The sequence below is a fragment of the Oncorhynchus mykiss genome, chromosome 6, assembly GCF_013265735.2.
Source record: "Oncorhynchus mykiss isolate Arlee chromosome 6, USDA_OmykA_1.1, whole genome shotgun sequence".
Lineage (NCBI taxonomy): Eukaryota > Metazoa > Chordata > Actinopteri > Salmoniformes > Salmonidae > Oncorhynchus > Oncorhynchus mykiss.
In genome coordinates, this window is record NC_048570.1 from 92,187,215 (window position 1) to 92,204,313 (window position 17,099).

At 43.5% G+C, this 17,099-nt stretch overlaps 1 protein-coding gene across 1 annotated transcript in view; it reads left to right on the plus strand.

The window, feature by feature from the left end:
* Positions 1 to 17,099, plus strand: part of LOC118964977 (multiple epidermal growth factor-like domains protein 11) — a 280,070-nt gene that overhangs the window by 52,642 nt on the left and 210,329 nt on the right. The window contains exons 3-4 of the mRNA XM_036981545.1: positions 6,863 to 6,987; positions 14,559 to 14,660. Coding sequence (XP_036837440.1) covers positions 6,872 to 6,987; positions 14,559 to 14,660 — 218 coding nt within the window. The 5' untranslated portion in view covers positions 6,863 to 6,871. The remainder of the gene's footprint in view (positions 1 to 6,862; positions 6,988 to 14,558; positions 14,661 to 17,099) is intronic.

Consider the following 17,099-nt stretch of genomic DNA (forward strand, 5'->3'; position numbering starts at 1 on the left):
GGAAAAACATCAGGGACAGACTGATATTCTACAAAAGGTACAGGGATTGGACTGCTGAGGACTGGGGTAAAGTCATTTTCTCTGATGAATCACCTTTCCGATTGTTTGGGGCATTCGGAAAAAAGCTTTTCCGGAGAAGACAAGGTGAGCGCTTACCATCAGTTCTGTGTCATGCCAACAGTAAAGCATCCTGAGACCATTCATATGTGGGGTTGCTTCTCAGCCAAGGGAGTGGGCTCACTCACAATTTTGCCTAAGAACACAGCCATGAATAAAGAATGGTACCAACACATCCTCCGAGAGCAACTTCTCCCAACCATCCAGGAACAGTTTGGTGACGAACAATGCCTTTTCCAGCATGATGGAGCACCTTGCCATAACTAAGTGGCTCGGGGAACAAAACATGGCCAGGAAACTCCCCAGACCTTAATCCCATTGAGAACTTGTGGTCAATCCTCAAGAGGCGGGTGGACAAACAAAACCCCACAAATTCTGACTAACTCCAAGTATTGATTATGCAAGAATGGGCTATTATGCAGGATGTGGCCCAGAAGTTAATTGACGGCATGCCAGGGAGGATTGCAGAGGTAGCGCCTCCATGCTCTGGACACTACGCTGACAGGCACAGCAGACCTTCTTGCCACATCTCACATTGATGTGCCATCCTGGATGAGCTGCACTACCTGAGTCACTTGTGTGGGTTGTAGACTCCATGTGTGTGTGTGTGTGTGCCCCATGTATGTGTGTGTGTGTGCCCCATGTGTGTGTGTGTGTGCCCCATGTGTGTATGTGTGTGTGTGTGCCCCATGTGTGTGTGTGTGCCCCATGTGTGTGTAAATGAGTGATGTTCAGGAAATGAACCTGAGTGTATCCCCTGGCTGTGTAAATTAACTGCTACTGAACAGGAGGAAGAGGAACATTGATTTCCTCTCATGCATCAATCAAACCACAAACCTGTTCTACTGAGGGCTGCCACCGTGGCTGAGTGTATAACCTGTTCTACTGAGGGCTGCCACCGTGGCTGAGTGTAGAACCTGTTCTACTGAGGGCTGCCACCGTGGCTGAGTGTATGACCTGCTCTACTGAGGGCTGTCACCGTGGCTGAGTGTATAACCTGTTCTACTGAGGGCTGCCATCGTGGCTGAGTGTGTAACCTGTTCTACTGAGGGCTGCCACCGTGGCTGAGTGTATGACCTGCTCTACTGAGGGCTGTCACCGTGGCTGAGTGTATAACCTGTTCTACTGAGGGCTGCCATCGTGGCTGAGTGTATAACCTGTTCTACTGAGGGCTGCCACCGTGGCTGAGTGTATAACCTGTTCTACTGAGGGCTGCCACCGTGGCTGAGTGTATAACCTGTTCTACTGAGGGCTGCCACCGTGGCTGAGTGTATAACCTGTTCTACTGAGGGCTGCCACCGTGGCTGAGTGTATAACCTGTTCTACTGAGGGCTGCCACCGTGGCTGAGTGTATAACCTGCTCTACTGAGGGCTGCCACCGTGGCTGAGTGTATAACCTGTTCTACTGAGGGCTGCCACCGTGGCTGAGTGTATAACCTGCTCTACTGAGGGCTGCCACCGTGGCTGAGTGTATAACCTGTTCTACTGAGGGCTGCCACCGTGGCTGAGTGTATAACCTGTTCTACTGAGGGCTGCTACCGTGGCTGAGTGTATAACCTGTTCTACTGAGGGCTGCCACTGTGGCTGAGTGTATAACCTGTTCTACTGAGGGCTGCCACCGTGGCTGAGTGTATAACCTGTTCTACTCAGGGCTGCCACCGTGGCTGAGTGTGTAACCTGTTCTACTGAGGGCTGCCACCGTGGCTGAGTGTGTAACCTGTTCTACTGAGGGCTGCCACCGTGGCTGAGTGTATAACCTGTTCTACTCAGGGCTGCCACCGTGGCTGAGAGTATAACCTGTTCTAGTCAGGGCTGCCACCGTGGCTGAGTGTGTAACCTGTTCTACTGAGGGCTGCCACCGTGGCTGAGTGTATAACCTGTTCTACTGAGGGCTGCCACCGTGGCTGAGTGTATAACCTGTTCTACTGAGGGCTGCCACCGTGGCTGAGTGTATAACCTGTTCTACTGAGGGCTGCTACCGTGGCTGAGTGTATAACCTGTTCTACTGAGGGCTGCCACTGTGGCTGAGTGTATAACCTGTTCTACTGAGGGCTGCCACCGTGGCTGAGTGTATAACCTGTTCTACTCAGGGCTGCCACCGTGGCTGAGTGTGTAACCTGTTCTACTGAGGGCTGCCACCGTGGCTGAGTGTGTAACCTGTTCTACTGAGGGCTGCCACCGTGGCTGAGTGTATAACCTGTTCTACTCAGGGCTGCCACCGTGGCTGAGAGTATAACCTGTTCTAGTCAGGGCTGCCACCGTGGCTGAGTGTGTAACCTGTTCTACTGAGGGCTGCCACCGTGGCTGAGTGTATAACCTGTTCTACTGAGGGCTGCCACCGTGGCTGAGTGTATAACCTGTTCTACTGAGGGCTGCCACCGTGGCTGAGTGTATAACCTGTTCTACTGAGGGCTGCCACCGTGGCTGAGTGTATAACCTTGTCTACTGAGGGCTGCCACCGTGGCTGAGTGTATAACCTGTTCTACTGAGGGCTGCCACCGTGGCTGAGTGTGTAACCTGTTCTACTGAGGGCTGCCACCGTGGCTGAGTGTGTAACCTGTTCTACTGAGGGCTGCCACCGTGGCTGAGTGTATAACCTGTTCTACTCAGGGCTGCCACCGTGGCTGAGAGTATAACCTGTTCTAGTCAGGGCTGCCACCGTGGCTGAGTGTGTAACCTGTTCTACTGAGGGCTGCCACCGTGGCTGAGTGTATAACCTGTTCTACTGAGGGCTGCCACCGTGGCTGAGTGTATAACCTGTTCTACTGAGGGCTGCCACCGTGGCTGAGTGTATAACCTGTTCTACTGAGGGCTGCCACCGTGGCTGAGTGTATAACCTGTTCTACTGAGGGCTGCCACCGTGGCTGAGTGTATAACCTTGTCTACTGAGGGCTGCCACCGTGGCTGAGTGTATAACCTGTTCTACTGAGGGCTGCCACCGTGGCTGAGTGTATAACCTGTTCTACTGAGGGCTGCCACCGTGGCTGAGTGTATAACCTGGTCTACTGAGGGCTGCCACCGTGGCTGAGTATATAACCTGCTCTACTGAGGGCTGCCACCGTGGCTGAGTGTATAACCTGTTCTACTGAGGGCTGCCACCGTGGCTGAGAGTATAACCTGTTCTAGTCAGGGCTGCCACCGTGGCTGAGTGTGTAACCTGTTCTACTGATGGCTGCCACCGTGGCTGAGTGTATAACCTGTTCTACTGAGGGCTGCCACCGTGGCTGAGTGTATAACCTGTTCTACTGAGGGCTGCCACTGTGGCTGAGTGTATAACCAGTTCTACTGAGGGCTGCCACCGTGGCTGAGTGTATAACCTGTTCTACTGAGGGCTGCCACCGTGGCTGAGTGTATAACCTGTTCTACTGAGGGCTGCCACCGTGGCTGAGTGTATAACCTGTTCTACTGAGGGCTGCTACCGTGGCTGAGTGTATAACCTGTTCTACTGAGGGCTGCCACTGTGGCTGAGTGTATAACCTGTTCTACTGAGGGCTGCCACCGTGGCTGAGTGTATAACCTGTTCTACTCAGGGCTGCCACCGTGGCTGAGTGTGTAACCTGTTCTACTGAGGGCTGCCACCGTGGCTGAGAGTATAACCTGTTCTACTGAGGGCTGCCACCGTGGCTGAGAGTATAACCTGTTCCACTCAGGGCTGCCACCGTGGCTGAGAGTATAACCTGTTCTAGTCAGGGCTGCCACCGTGGCTGAGTGTGTAACCTGTTCTACTGATGGCTGCCACCGTGGCTGAGTGTATAACCTGTTCCACACACACACACACACACACACACACACACACACACACATTTGAAGAACTTGATTTGAATCCACAAATAAAGTTGTCTATAGACCATTTGACATGCCTGTCTCTGAGCTCTCCTCTCCAACCTCAGCATCACCTTATACCCTTAATGAGAACCCTCCAGCAATGTTCCCCAAATGAACGTGGGGTGTTCGTACTGTCATTCCCTCGTCTCTACAGGACAGTGGTTGTGTCCCAAATGACACCCTATTCCCTATATAGTGGTACTACTATAGACCAGAGCCCTATTCCCTATATAGTGGTACTACTATAGACCAGAGCCCTATTCCCTATATAGTGGTACTACTATAGACCAGAGCCATATTCCCTATATAGTGGTACTACTATAGACCAGAGCCCTATTCCCTATATAGTGGTACTACTATAGACCAGAGCCCTATTCCCTATATAGTGGTACTACTATAGACCAGAGCCCTATTCCCTATATAGTGGTACTACTATAGACCAGAGCCCTATTCCCTATATAGTGGTACTACTATAGACCAGAGCCATATTCCCTATATAGTGGTACTACTATAGACCAGAGCCCTATATAGTGGTACTACTATAGACCAGGGCCCTATTCCCTATATAGTGGTACTACTATAGACCAGGGCCCTATTCCCTATATAGTGGTACTACTATAGACCAGGGCCCTATTCCCTATATAGTGGTACTACTATAGACCAGAGCCCTATATAGTGGTACTACTATAGACCAGGGCCCTATTCCCTATATAGTGGTACTACTATAGACCAGGGCCCTATTCCCTATATAGTGGTACTACTATAGACCAGGGCCCTATTCCCTATATAGTGGTACTACTATAGACCAGAGCCCTATATAGTGGTACTACTATAGACCAGGGCCCTATTCCCTATATAGTGGTACTACTATAGACCAGGGCCCTATTCCCTATATAGTGGTACTACTATAGACCAGGGCCCTATTCCCTATATAGTGGTACTACTATAGACCAGAGCCCTATATAGTGGTACTACTATAGACCAGGGCCCTATTCCCTATATAGTGGTACTACTATAGACCAGGGCCCTATTCCCTATATAGTGGTACTACTATAGACCAGGGCCCTATTCCCTATATAGTGGTACTACTATAGACCAGAGCCCTATATAGTGGTACTACTATAGACCAGAGCCCTATTCCCTATATAGTGGTACTACTATAGACCAGAGCCCTACTCCCTATATAATGTGCTACTTTTGAGCAGACCTCTGTGGTTGCCATTTGGACTGCAGATGTGTTTGTGGGTGTGACGGTTTGGCATGCATCAATGTCTGTCACTATTGGTTCTATTCATCATGGTGGAATATTCCTGACAGCATGAAAAATAGGCTCTGTGATGTATTGTCACTCCATGCACCAATTCCTGTCTGCTGTGTGTGTGTGTGTGTGTGTGTGTGTGTGTGTGTGTGTGTTCGTTGTGTCATCATCACTTCACCAACTCCTACCTGCAGTGCGACACTTTAATTTTATCCCTCTTCTCGACATGCAGCGAGACATTTTTAGTTCTCAGAATGTTAAAAAATGTTATTCTTAGAATGTTATAAAACGTTCTTCTTAGAATGTTATAAAACGTTCTTCTTAGAATGTTATAAAACATTATTCTTAGAATGTTAAGAAACGTTCTTCTTAGAATGTTAAAAAACGTTCTTCTTAGAATGTTAAGAAACGTTCTTCTTAGAATGTTAAGACACGTTCTTCTTAGAATGTTAAGAAACGTTATTCTTAGAATGTTAAGAAACGTTCTTCTTAGAATGTTATCAAACGTTCTTCTTAGAATGTTAAGAAACGTTCTTCTTAGAATGTTAAAATACATTATTCTTAGAATGTTATAAAACGTTCTTCTTAGAATGTTATAAAACGTTCTTCTTAGAATGTTAAAAAACGTTCTTCTTAGAATGTTAAGAAACGTTCTTCTTAGAATGTTAAGAAACGTTCTTCTTAGAATGTTAAGAAACGTTCTTCTTAGAATGTTAAGACACGTTCTTCTTAGAATGTTATAAAACGTTCTTCTTAGAATGTTATAAAACGTTCTTCTTAGAATGTTATAAAACGTTCTTCTTAGAATGTTAAAAGACGTTATTCTTAGAATGTTATAAAACGTTCTTCTTAGAATGTTATAAAACGTTCTTCTTAGAATGTTATAAAACATTCTTCTTAGAATGTTATAAAACGTTCTTCTTAGACTGTTATAAAACGTTCTTCTTAGAATGTTATAAAACGTTCTTCTTATAATGTTAAGAAACGTTCTTAGAATGTTATAAAACGTTCTTCTTAGAATGTTATAAAACGTTTGTCTTAGAATGTTATAGAACGTTCTTCTTAGAATGTTATAAAACGTTCTTCTTATAATGTTAAGAAACGTTCTTATAATGTTATAAAACGTTCTTCTTAGAATGTTATAAAACGTTCTTCTTAGAATGTTAAGAAACGTTCTTAGAATGTTATAAAACGTTCTTCTTAGAATGTTATAAAACGTTTGTCTTAGAATGTTATAGAACGTTCTTCTTAGAATGTTATAAAACGTTCTTCTTAGAATGTTAAAATACATTCTTCTTAGAATGTTAAGACGTTATTCTTAGAATGTTAAAATACATTCTTCTTAGAATGTTAAGACGTTATTCTTAGAATGTTAGAGAGGGTCTCAGTGTTTACAGAAGGTTGTGAGAGCTGATTTAGCTGTTGTTTGTATTTGCTTAACCTTCTGATGTTTCACAATTAAATAGTATTATTACTTTAATGATATTTATTTTCCTCTGTTTCTCTTTCACTTTCTCTTTGTTTCTCTCTCTCTCTCTCTCTCTCTCTCTCTCTCTCTCTCTCTCTCTCTCTCTCTCTCTCTCTGTCTCTCTCTCTCTCTCTCTCTCTCTCTCTCTCTCTCTCTCTGTCTCTCTTTCTCTCTCTCTCTCTCTCTCTCTCTAGGGCTGGAGGATGGGGCCAGGTGGGGCTGTCTCTGTGGCCCTGCTAGGGTTCACCCTCCTGGGGTTGATCTATGGCGCGTTGCCCCTGAACCCGGATGACCCTAACGTGTGTAGTCACTGGGAGAGGTCAGTGGTGTGATGGTGTCTGTCTGTCATCTCTGTATCCGGGCAGAAAACACAACAAGAGCTCATAGTTTCCCTTTGAAATTTTTATTAATGCATGGTTACAGGGTTAATTCTGCATGGTTACAGGGTTAATTCTGCATGGTTACAGGGTTAATTCTGCATGGTTACAGGGTTAATTCTGCGTGGTTACAGGGTTAATTCTGCATGGTTACAGGGTTAATTCTGCATGGTTACAGGGTTAATTCTACATGGTTACAGGGTTAATTCTGCATGGTTACAGGGTTAATTCTGCATGGTTACAGGGTTAATTCTGCATGGTTACAGGGTTAATTCTGCGTGGTTACAAGGTTAATTCTACATGGTTACAGGGTTAATTCTGCATGGTTACAGGGTTAATTCTACATGGTTACAGGGTTAATTCTACATGGTTACAGGGTTAATTCTACTTGGTTACAAGGTTAATTCTGCATGGTTACAGGGTTAATTCTGCATGGTTACAGGGTTAATTCTGCATGGTTACAGGGTTAATTCTACATGGTTACAGGGTTAATTCTGCATGGTTACAGGGTTAATTCTGCATGGTTACAGGGTTAATTCTGCATGGTTACAGGGTTAATTCTGCATGGTTACAGGGTTAATTCTACATGGTTACAGGGTTAATTCTGCGTGGTTACAAGGTTAATTCTACATGGTTACAGGGTTAATTCTGCATGGTTACAGGGTTAATTCTACATGGTTACAGGGTTAATTCTGCATGGTTACAGGGTTAATTCTGCATGGTTACAGGGTTAATTCTACATGGTTACAGGGTTAATTCTACATGGTTACAGGGTTAATTCTGCATGGTTACAGGGTTAATTCTGCATGGTTACAAGGTTAATTCTGCATGGTTACAGGGATAATTCTGCATGGTTACAAGGTTAATTCTGCATGGTTACAGTGTTAATTCTGCATGGTTACAAGGTTAATTCTGCATGGTTACAGGGTTAATTCTGCATGGTTACAGGGATAATTCTGCATGGTTACAGTGTTAAAACAGAAACAACTCAAAGGGTTAAGTTTAGGTATTAATTCAGTGTGGTTAGGGCTATGGTTTGGGGAAGGCTTAAAACACAATAATTCCATGAACTATCATCAAGTATTCAGTTCACAATGCTAGCTTGAGATCTGCAGAGGCACAGTGGTCTAAGCAGCGAGCTTTGGCTCTGAGCATCACAAGTTCGCGGACAGTGCTGTGCAATCTTTTGTAAAAAAAGAAAATGTGAGTGCAGAGGAAAGTATACACACCACTTCCCTTTTTCCACATTTTGTTACTTTACAGCCGTATTCTAAAATAGATTAAATAAATACAAATCCTCAATCTACACACAATACCCCATAATGACATCATAATACCCCATAATGACATCACAGTACCCCATAATGACATCACAGTACCCCATAATGACATCACAATACCCCATAATGACATCACAATACCCCAAATTGAGCTCAGGTACATCCTGGTTCCATTGAGATGTTTCTACAACTTGACTGGAGTCCACCTGTGGTAAATTCAATTAATTGAACATGATTTGGAAAGGCACACACATGTCTATATAAGGTCCCACAGTTGACAGTGCATGTCAGAGCAAAAAACAACACGAGGTCAAAGGAATTGTCCTTAGAGCTCCGGAACAGGATTGTGTCGAGGCACAGATCTGGGGAAGGCACCTAAAGGACCATGAGAAACAATATTTTCTGGTTTGATGAAACCAAGAATTAACTCTTTGGCCTGAATGCCAAATGTCACTTCTGGAGGAAATCTGGCACCATCCCTACAGTGAAGCATGGTGGTGGCAGCATCGTGCTCTGGAGGAAAACTGGCAACATCCCTACAGTGAAGCATGGTGGTGGCAGCATCGTGCTCTGGAGGAAAACTGGCACCATCCCTACAGTGAAGCATGGTGGTGGCAGCATCGTGCTCTGGGGAAAACTGGCACCATCCCTACAGTGAAGCAAGGTGGTGGCAGCATCGTGCTCTGGGGGTGTTTTTCAGCAGCAGGGACTGGGAGACTAGTCAGGATCGAGGGAAATGTGAACAGAGCAAAGTACAGACAGATCCTTGATGAAAACCTGCTCCAGAGCGCTCAGGACCTCAGACTGGGGCAAAGGTTCACCTTCCAACAGGACAATGACCCTAAGCACACAGCCAAGACAACACAGGAGTAGCTTCGGGACAAGTCTCTGAAGGGCATTGAGTGGCCCAGCTAGAGCCCGGACTTGATCCCGATCTAACATCTCTGAAAATAGCTGTGAGCCGACGCTCCCCATCCAACCTGACAGACCTTGAGAGGATCTGCAGAGAAGATTGGGAGAAACTCCCCAAATACAGGTTGTGCCAAGCTTCTAGTGTCATACCCAAGAAGACTCAAGGCTGTAATCGCTGCCAAAGGTGCTTCAACAAAGTACTGAGTAAATGGTCTGAATGCTTGCACATCTGGAGCCTTCTGATCCTTCCTGACTGTCTGATGACGAAAAGGGCATCACAAATGGCACCCTGTTCCCTTTATAGTGCACTACTGTTGACCAGGACCCAGAGGGTGCTATTTGACTAGTTCTGTTCCTGCCACTCTGTCTGATGATGATACTTTAAAAGAGAAATGTCATCTTGGAGGAAAGCCGGGCAGATAGATGTGAAACAGAGAGATTAATGTTCAGAACCTGTGATCAATAAGAGAGTAGCTGAAGTTCTGAGCGAAGAAGATAGAACTATAGAGATGACATCTGGGACTAATAATAATCACCCACACAGCGCTCTCTTTTCTCTTTTAAGAGGGAGAGGAGGTGATAAGTGTCAACTAGTTAAGCAATAAGGCATGAGAATCTGCACATTATCATGTGATAACTCCTGACTGAGGGCTGTTCTGAGGGGAAGCCAAAGGAAACAGCCCTTTGGAGGGTTTTATTCTCTGTAATTCCCATGTTCGAGGGCCTTATTGCTTTTATAAAATGGTTGCCAACATATTAAAAAAAGATGGACATGTTTTCATGCATTTTTTTTGTACACCATACCAAATAGTTCTGAGATTCTGACGTTGATAAGCAAATGGGCTGGTCGTTCATTCTATCCATTGTAATTTGAAATGGTTGCTATGGTAAACAAATCATTGGCACCGCTAGCTAGCCAACTGAAGCTAACACACAATCACATCAAGCAGCTGAAATGACAGAAAGCTATGTGCACTTTGGTTTGTTGAAATCAGGAGGGGACTGTGGATCTGTCTCCGTACCTTAGTACGTTCATCACCCACAGTATTTTACACAGCACTGACCCGATTCTGACTAAACTTGGGTGAATGTAGCCTCTTGCTATAGACATTTACAGAAATACACTGATTGGCGAAAGGGGGAGGCTATAGTAATCAACTGAAATTCTAAACTTTGAACAAGTATATCTCCTGTCCTGTTTGAGCTATTGTCATGACCTATAAGGTCCGCCCATTCATTTTTCTGTTAATTAGACTGTTTATCCCACACCAGACTTTGAACAAGTATATCTCCTGTCCTGTTTGAGCTATTGTCATGACCTATAAGGTCCGCCCATTCATTTTTCTGTTAATTAGACTGTTTATCCCACACCAGACTTTGAACAAGTATATCTCCTGTCCTGTTTGAGCTATTGTCATGACCTATAAGTTCAGCCCATTCATTTTTCTGTTAATTAGACTGTTTATCCCACACCAGACTTTGAACAAGTATATCTCCTGTCCTGTTTGAGCTGTTGTCATGACCTATAAGTTCAGCCCATTCATGTTTCTGTTAATTAATTAGACTGTTTATCCCACACCAGACTTTGAACAAGTATATCTCCCGTTTGTTTTACAGTCATGTACGTTTCCCATAACAACCTATAGAATGTTGGTATTTACAAATGAAATGTCTTTCAACATCTCTTGAACTGGCGCTGCATAGAGACCGTTGGCATAAAGTGTAAATGATAGACAACAACGGGTCAATGTAAATAGTTCCCAGTCATTATGTTACTACCAGTATAAATGTCCCTAGTCTGGACATAAAAACACATCCTGTTTTATATCAATGCATCTTCCTATCAAGCAGTATAGTCCATTCTCTTACATAGTCAACTATCAACTTTTAATTTCCAACAAGAAAAACAAAACAAAAATGAAAACAATTTCTCTCTCTCTCCGACGTTGGAATAATGATCACTGATCGACACAAGGATGAGCGGTGCATTATGGGGGGGGGGGAGAACATGTTTACTGTCGACCTGTTTTACCTTAGTTTATATTGCCGTTTCTTTGCATGTATCATTATAATGATCCTGATAAATGAATTCTCCTGACTCGGAGAAGGTGTCAGTCTTGTCATGTTCATAAACATGGCATGGTGCAAACCCCCCCCCCTCCCCCCAAAAACGGCAACATTGTTCCACAGGCTGGAGAGGCAGACAGCAAGGTTTAGAGACAAACCACAACTGTTGCAAACCAAATGCTAGCCTAGTAGCACGGGGAAATATTGCCTAGATGCTTTTTTTCCAATGGAGATTAAGTTGATAAATTGACTGGCTGGGCTGTGGGACAGTGGATACACGTTGATAAAGCTAATGGAACTGTTAACAGACATTATTACCCACCAGAGAATGAGGGTGGTACTCCCTGCTATCAACCAATCATACAATAAGTGTTATTTGAGTACAAAGGGAAAGGTAACAGAGTAGATGACAGAATAAGGAAAGAGAGTAGATGACAGAACAAGGAAAGGTAACAGAGTAGATGACAGAATAAGGAAAGGTAACAGAGTAGATGACAGAATAAGGTAAGAGAGTAAATGACAGAATAAGAAAAGAGAGTAGATGACAGAATAAGGAAAGAGAGTAGATGACAGAATAAGGTAAGAGAGTAGATGACAGAATAAGGTAAGAGAGTAGATGACAGAATAAGGTAAGAGAGTAGATGACAGAATAAGGTAAGAGAGTAGATGACAGAATAAGGAAAGGTAACAGAGTAGATGACAGAATAAGGTAAGAGAGTAAATGACAGAATAAGAAAAGAGAGTAGATGACAGAATAAGGAAAGAGAGTAGATGACAGAATAAGGTAAGAGAGTAGATGACAGAATAAGGTAAGAGAGTAGATGACAGAATAAGGAAAGAGAGTAGATGACAGAATAAGGAAAGAGAGTAAATGACAGAATAAGAAAAGAGAGTAGATGACAGAATAAGGAAAGAGAGTAGATGACAGAATAAGGTAAGAGAGTAGATGACAGAATAAGGTAAGAGAGTAGATGACAGAATAAGGAAAGAGAGTAAATGACAGAATAAGAAAAGAGAGTAGATGACAGAATAAGGAAAGAGAGTAGATGACAGAATAAGGTAAGAGAGTAGATGACAGAATAAGGTAAGAGAGTAGATGACAGAATAAGGAAAGAGAGTAGATGACAGAATAAGGAAAGAGAGTAGATGACAGAATAAGGAAAGAGAGTAGATGACAGAATAAGGAAAGAGAGTAGATGACAGAATAAGGTAAGAGAGTAGATGACAGAATAAGAAAAGAGAGTAGATGACAGAATAAGGAAAGAGAGTAGATGACAGAATAAGGAAAGAGAGTAGATGACAGAATAAGGAAAGAGAGTAGATGACAGAATAAGGAAAGAGAGTAGATGACAGAATAAGGTAAGAGAGTAGATGACAGAATAAGAAAAGAGAGTAGATGACAGAATAAGGTAAGAGAGTAGATGACAGAATAAGGAAAGAGAGTAGATGACAGAATAAGGAAAGAGAGTAGATGACAGAATAAGGAAAGAGAGTAGATGACAGAATAAGGTAAGAGAGTAGATGACAGAATAAGAAAAGAGAGTAGATGACAGAATAAGGTAAGAGAGTAGATGACAGAATAAGAAAAGAGAGTAGATGACAGAATAAGGTAAGAGAGTAGATGACAGAATAAGAAAAGAGAGTAGATGACAGAATAAGAAAAGAGAGTAGATGACAGAATAAGGAAAGAGAGTAGATGACAGAATAAGGTAAGAGAGTAGATGACAGAATAAGAAAAGAGAGTAGATGACAGAATAAGGTAAGAGAGTAGATGACAGAATAAGGAAAGAGAGTAGATGACAGAATAAGGAAAGAGAGTAGATGACAGAATAAGGTAAGAGAGTAGATGACAGAATAAGGTAAGAGAGTAGATGACAGAATAAGGTAAGAGAGTAGATGACAGAATAAGGAAAGAGAGTAGATGACAGAATAAGGTAAGAGAGTAGATGACAGAATAAGGAAAGAGAGTAGATGACAGAATAAGGAAAGAGAGTAGATGACAGAATAAGGTAAGAGAGTAGATGACAGAATAAGGAAAGAGAGTAGATGACAGAATAAGAAAAGAGAGTAGATGACAGAATAAGGAAAGAGAGTAGATGACAGAATAAGGTAAGAGAGTAGATGACAGAATAAGGTAAGAGAGTAGATGACAGAATAAGGAAAGAGAGTAGATGACAGAATAAGGAAAGAGAGTAGATGACAGAATAAGGTAAGAGAGTAGATGACAGAATAAGGAAAGAGAGTAGATGACAGAATAAGAAAAGAGAGTAGATGACAGAATAAGGTAAGAGAGTAGATGACAGAATAAGGAAAGAGAGTAGATGACAGAATAAGAAAAGAGAGTAGATGACAGAATAAGGTAAGAGAGTAGATGACAGAATAAGGTAAGAGAGTAGATGACAGAATAAGGAAAGAGAGTAGATGACAGAATAAGGATAGAGAGTAGATGACAGAATAAGGAAAGAGAGTAGATGACAGAATAAGGAAAGAGAGTAGATGACAGAATAAGGAAAGAGAGTAGATGACAGAATAAGGAAAGAGAGTAGATGACAGAATAAGGAAAGAGAGTAGATGACAGAATAAGGAAAGAGAGTAGATGACAGAATAAGGATAGAGAGTAGATGACAGAATAAGGAAAGAGAGTAGATGACAGAATAAGGTAAGAGAGTAGATGACAGAATAAGGTAAGAGAGTAGATGACAGAATAAGGAAAGAGAGTAGATGACAGAATAAGGTAAGAGAGTAGATGACAGAATAAGGATAGAGAGTAGATGACAGAATAAGGTAAGAGAGTAGATGACAGAATAAGGTAAGAGAGTAGATGACAGAATAAGGTAAGAGAGTAGATGACAGAATAAGGAAAGAGAGTAGATGACAGAATAAGGAAAGAGAGTAGATGACAGAATAAGGAAAGAGAGTAGATGTTGTTTGTGTCACACTGCTTTGCTTTATCTCGGTCAGGTCACAGTTGTAAATGAGAACTTGTTCTCCGCTGGCCTACCTGGTTAAATAAAGGTGATCTGGCCTACCTGGTTAAATAATTGTGATCTGGCCTACCTGGTTAAATAAAGGTGATCTGGCCTACCTGGTTAAATAAAGGTGATCTGGCCTACCTGGTTAAATAAAGGTGAAATAAAAAAAATAAAAAATAATAAATGACATAATATATGTGTGTGTGTGTGTGTGTGTGTGTGTGTATCTGTTTGAGGAGCCTAAAGTGTCCTCAAAGCATCCTGTCTCTTCCTCTCCACCAGTTATGCTGTGACGGTCCAGGAGTCCTATGCCCACCCCTTTGACCAGGTCTACTACACAAGATGCACCGACATCCTCACCTGGTTCAAATGTACCAGACACAGGTAATGACATCCTCACCTGGTTCAAATGTACCAGACACAGGTAATGACATCCTCACCTGGTTCAAATGTACCAGACACAGGTAATGACATCCTCACCTGGTTCAAATGTACCAGACACAGGTAATGACATCCTCACCTGGTTCAAATGTACCAGACACAGGTAATGACACCCTCACCTGGTTCAAATGTACCAGACACAGGTAATGACATCCTCACCTGGTTCAAATGTACCAGACACAGGTAATGACATCCTCACCTGGTTCAAATGTACCAGACACAGGTAATGGCATCCTCACCTGGTTCAAATGTACCAGACACAGGTAATGACACCCTCACCTGGTTCAAATGTACCAGACACAGGTAATGACATCCTCACCTGGTTCAAATGTACCAGACACAGGTAATGACATCCTCACCTGGTTCAAATGTACCAGACACAGGTAATGACATCCTCACCTGGTTCAAATGTACCAGACACAGGTAATGACACCCTCACCTGGTTCAAATGTACCAGACACAGGTAATGACATCCTCACCTGGTTCAAATGTACCAGACACAGGTAATGACATCCTCACCTGGTTCAAATGTACCAGACACAGGTAATGACATCCTCACCTGGTTCAAATGTACCAGACACAGGTAATGACATCCTCACCTGGTTCAAATGTACCAGACACAGGTAATGACATCCTCACCTGGTTCAAATGTACCAGACACAGGTAATGACACCCTCACCTGGTTCAAATGTACCAGACACGGGTAATGACACCCTCACCTGGTTCAAATGTACCAGACACAGGTAATGACATCCTCACCTGGTTCAAATGTACCAGACACAGGTAATGACACCCTCACCTGGTCCAAATGTACCAGACACAGGTAATGACACCCTCACCTGGTTCAAATGTACCAGACACAGGTAATGACACCCTCACCTGGTTCAAATGTACCAGACACAGGTAATGACATCCTCACCTGGTCCAAATGTACCAGACACAGGTAATGACATCCTCACCTGGTTCAAATGTACCAGACACAGGTAATGACACCCTCACCTGGTTCAAATGTACCAGACACAGGTAATGACATCCTCACCTGGTTCAAATGTACCAGACACAGGTAATGACATCCTCACCTGGTTCAAATGTACCAGACACAGGTAATGACATCCTCACCTGGTTCAAATGTACCAGACACAGGTAATGACATCCTCACCTGGTTCAAATGTACCAGACACAGGTAATGACATCCTCACCTGGTTCAAATGTACCAGACACAGGTAATGACATCCTCACCTGGTTCAAATGTACCAGACACAGGTAATGACATCCTCACCTGGTTCAAATGTACCAGACACAGGTAATGATATCCTCACCTGGTTCAAATGTACCAGACACAATGAGCAGCTATGGTATAGATATACAGATATACAGTATGAAACCGGTACTGACCAGCTATAGATATACAGATATACAGTATGAAACAGGTACTGACCAGCTATGGTAGAGATATATCAGTCTGTTTATTCAGACCTACAAAGCCATAGATGCTGTGATCATGAGTCTGTGTTGAGATTGATACAATATGATAGGACTTAGTCAGACCTGGGACACCAGGTGAGTGAGGTGGACCAGGTATCTGGCCAATCACTGAATGAATCAGTCACTTAACTTGCAGGTCTAGATCTGAGTGATTAGTCATAGAAAGAGCTAGAAAGAGATGTGCAACAATAAACCTGTTCACTTTACCCCAATGACAACACACCTTTAGCCATTCAACTGTAGTCTATGTATATATCCCCTCCACAGGCTCTGAGGTAGTTTGTCTGGGCTCTTTACTGCCAGCCACAGGCAGGTGTGTGTGTGTGTGTGTGTTGACGGCCAGCCACAGGCAGGTGTGTGTGTGTGTGTTGACGGCCAGGCTCGGCCAGCTCAGACCATCAGGTTTAAGTGGTGGTTGACTGCAGATGGCACACACGCACACACACACACACACACACACACACACACACACACACACACACACACACACACACACACACACACACACACACACACACACACACACACACACACACACACACACACACTGATGGTCGTAGGACTTTAATGACCACATTAAAGAGAGGGAAAGAGAGAGAGAGAGAGAGAGAGAGACAGAGAGACAGACAGAGAGACAGAGAGAGGAGAGAGAGGGAGAGGGAGAGAGAGAGGGAGGGAGAGAGAGGGAGAGAGAGAGGGAGGGAGAGAGAGAGAGAGAGAGAGAGAGAGAGAGAGAGAGAGAGAGAGAGAGAGAGAGAGAGAGAGAGAGAGAGAGAGAGAGAGAGAGAGAGAGACTCAGTCTCTGTCTGTAGTGTTGTCGTGTACAGAGAGCACAGATGGCCTTGTCTGAAAAGAGAAACTCTTGCTTGTTTTGTCATGTGTAATTAAGTTGAAGGT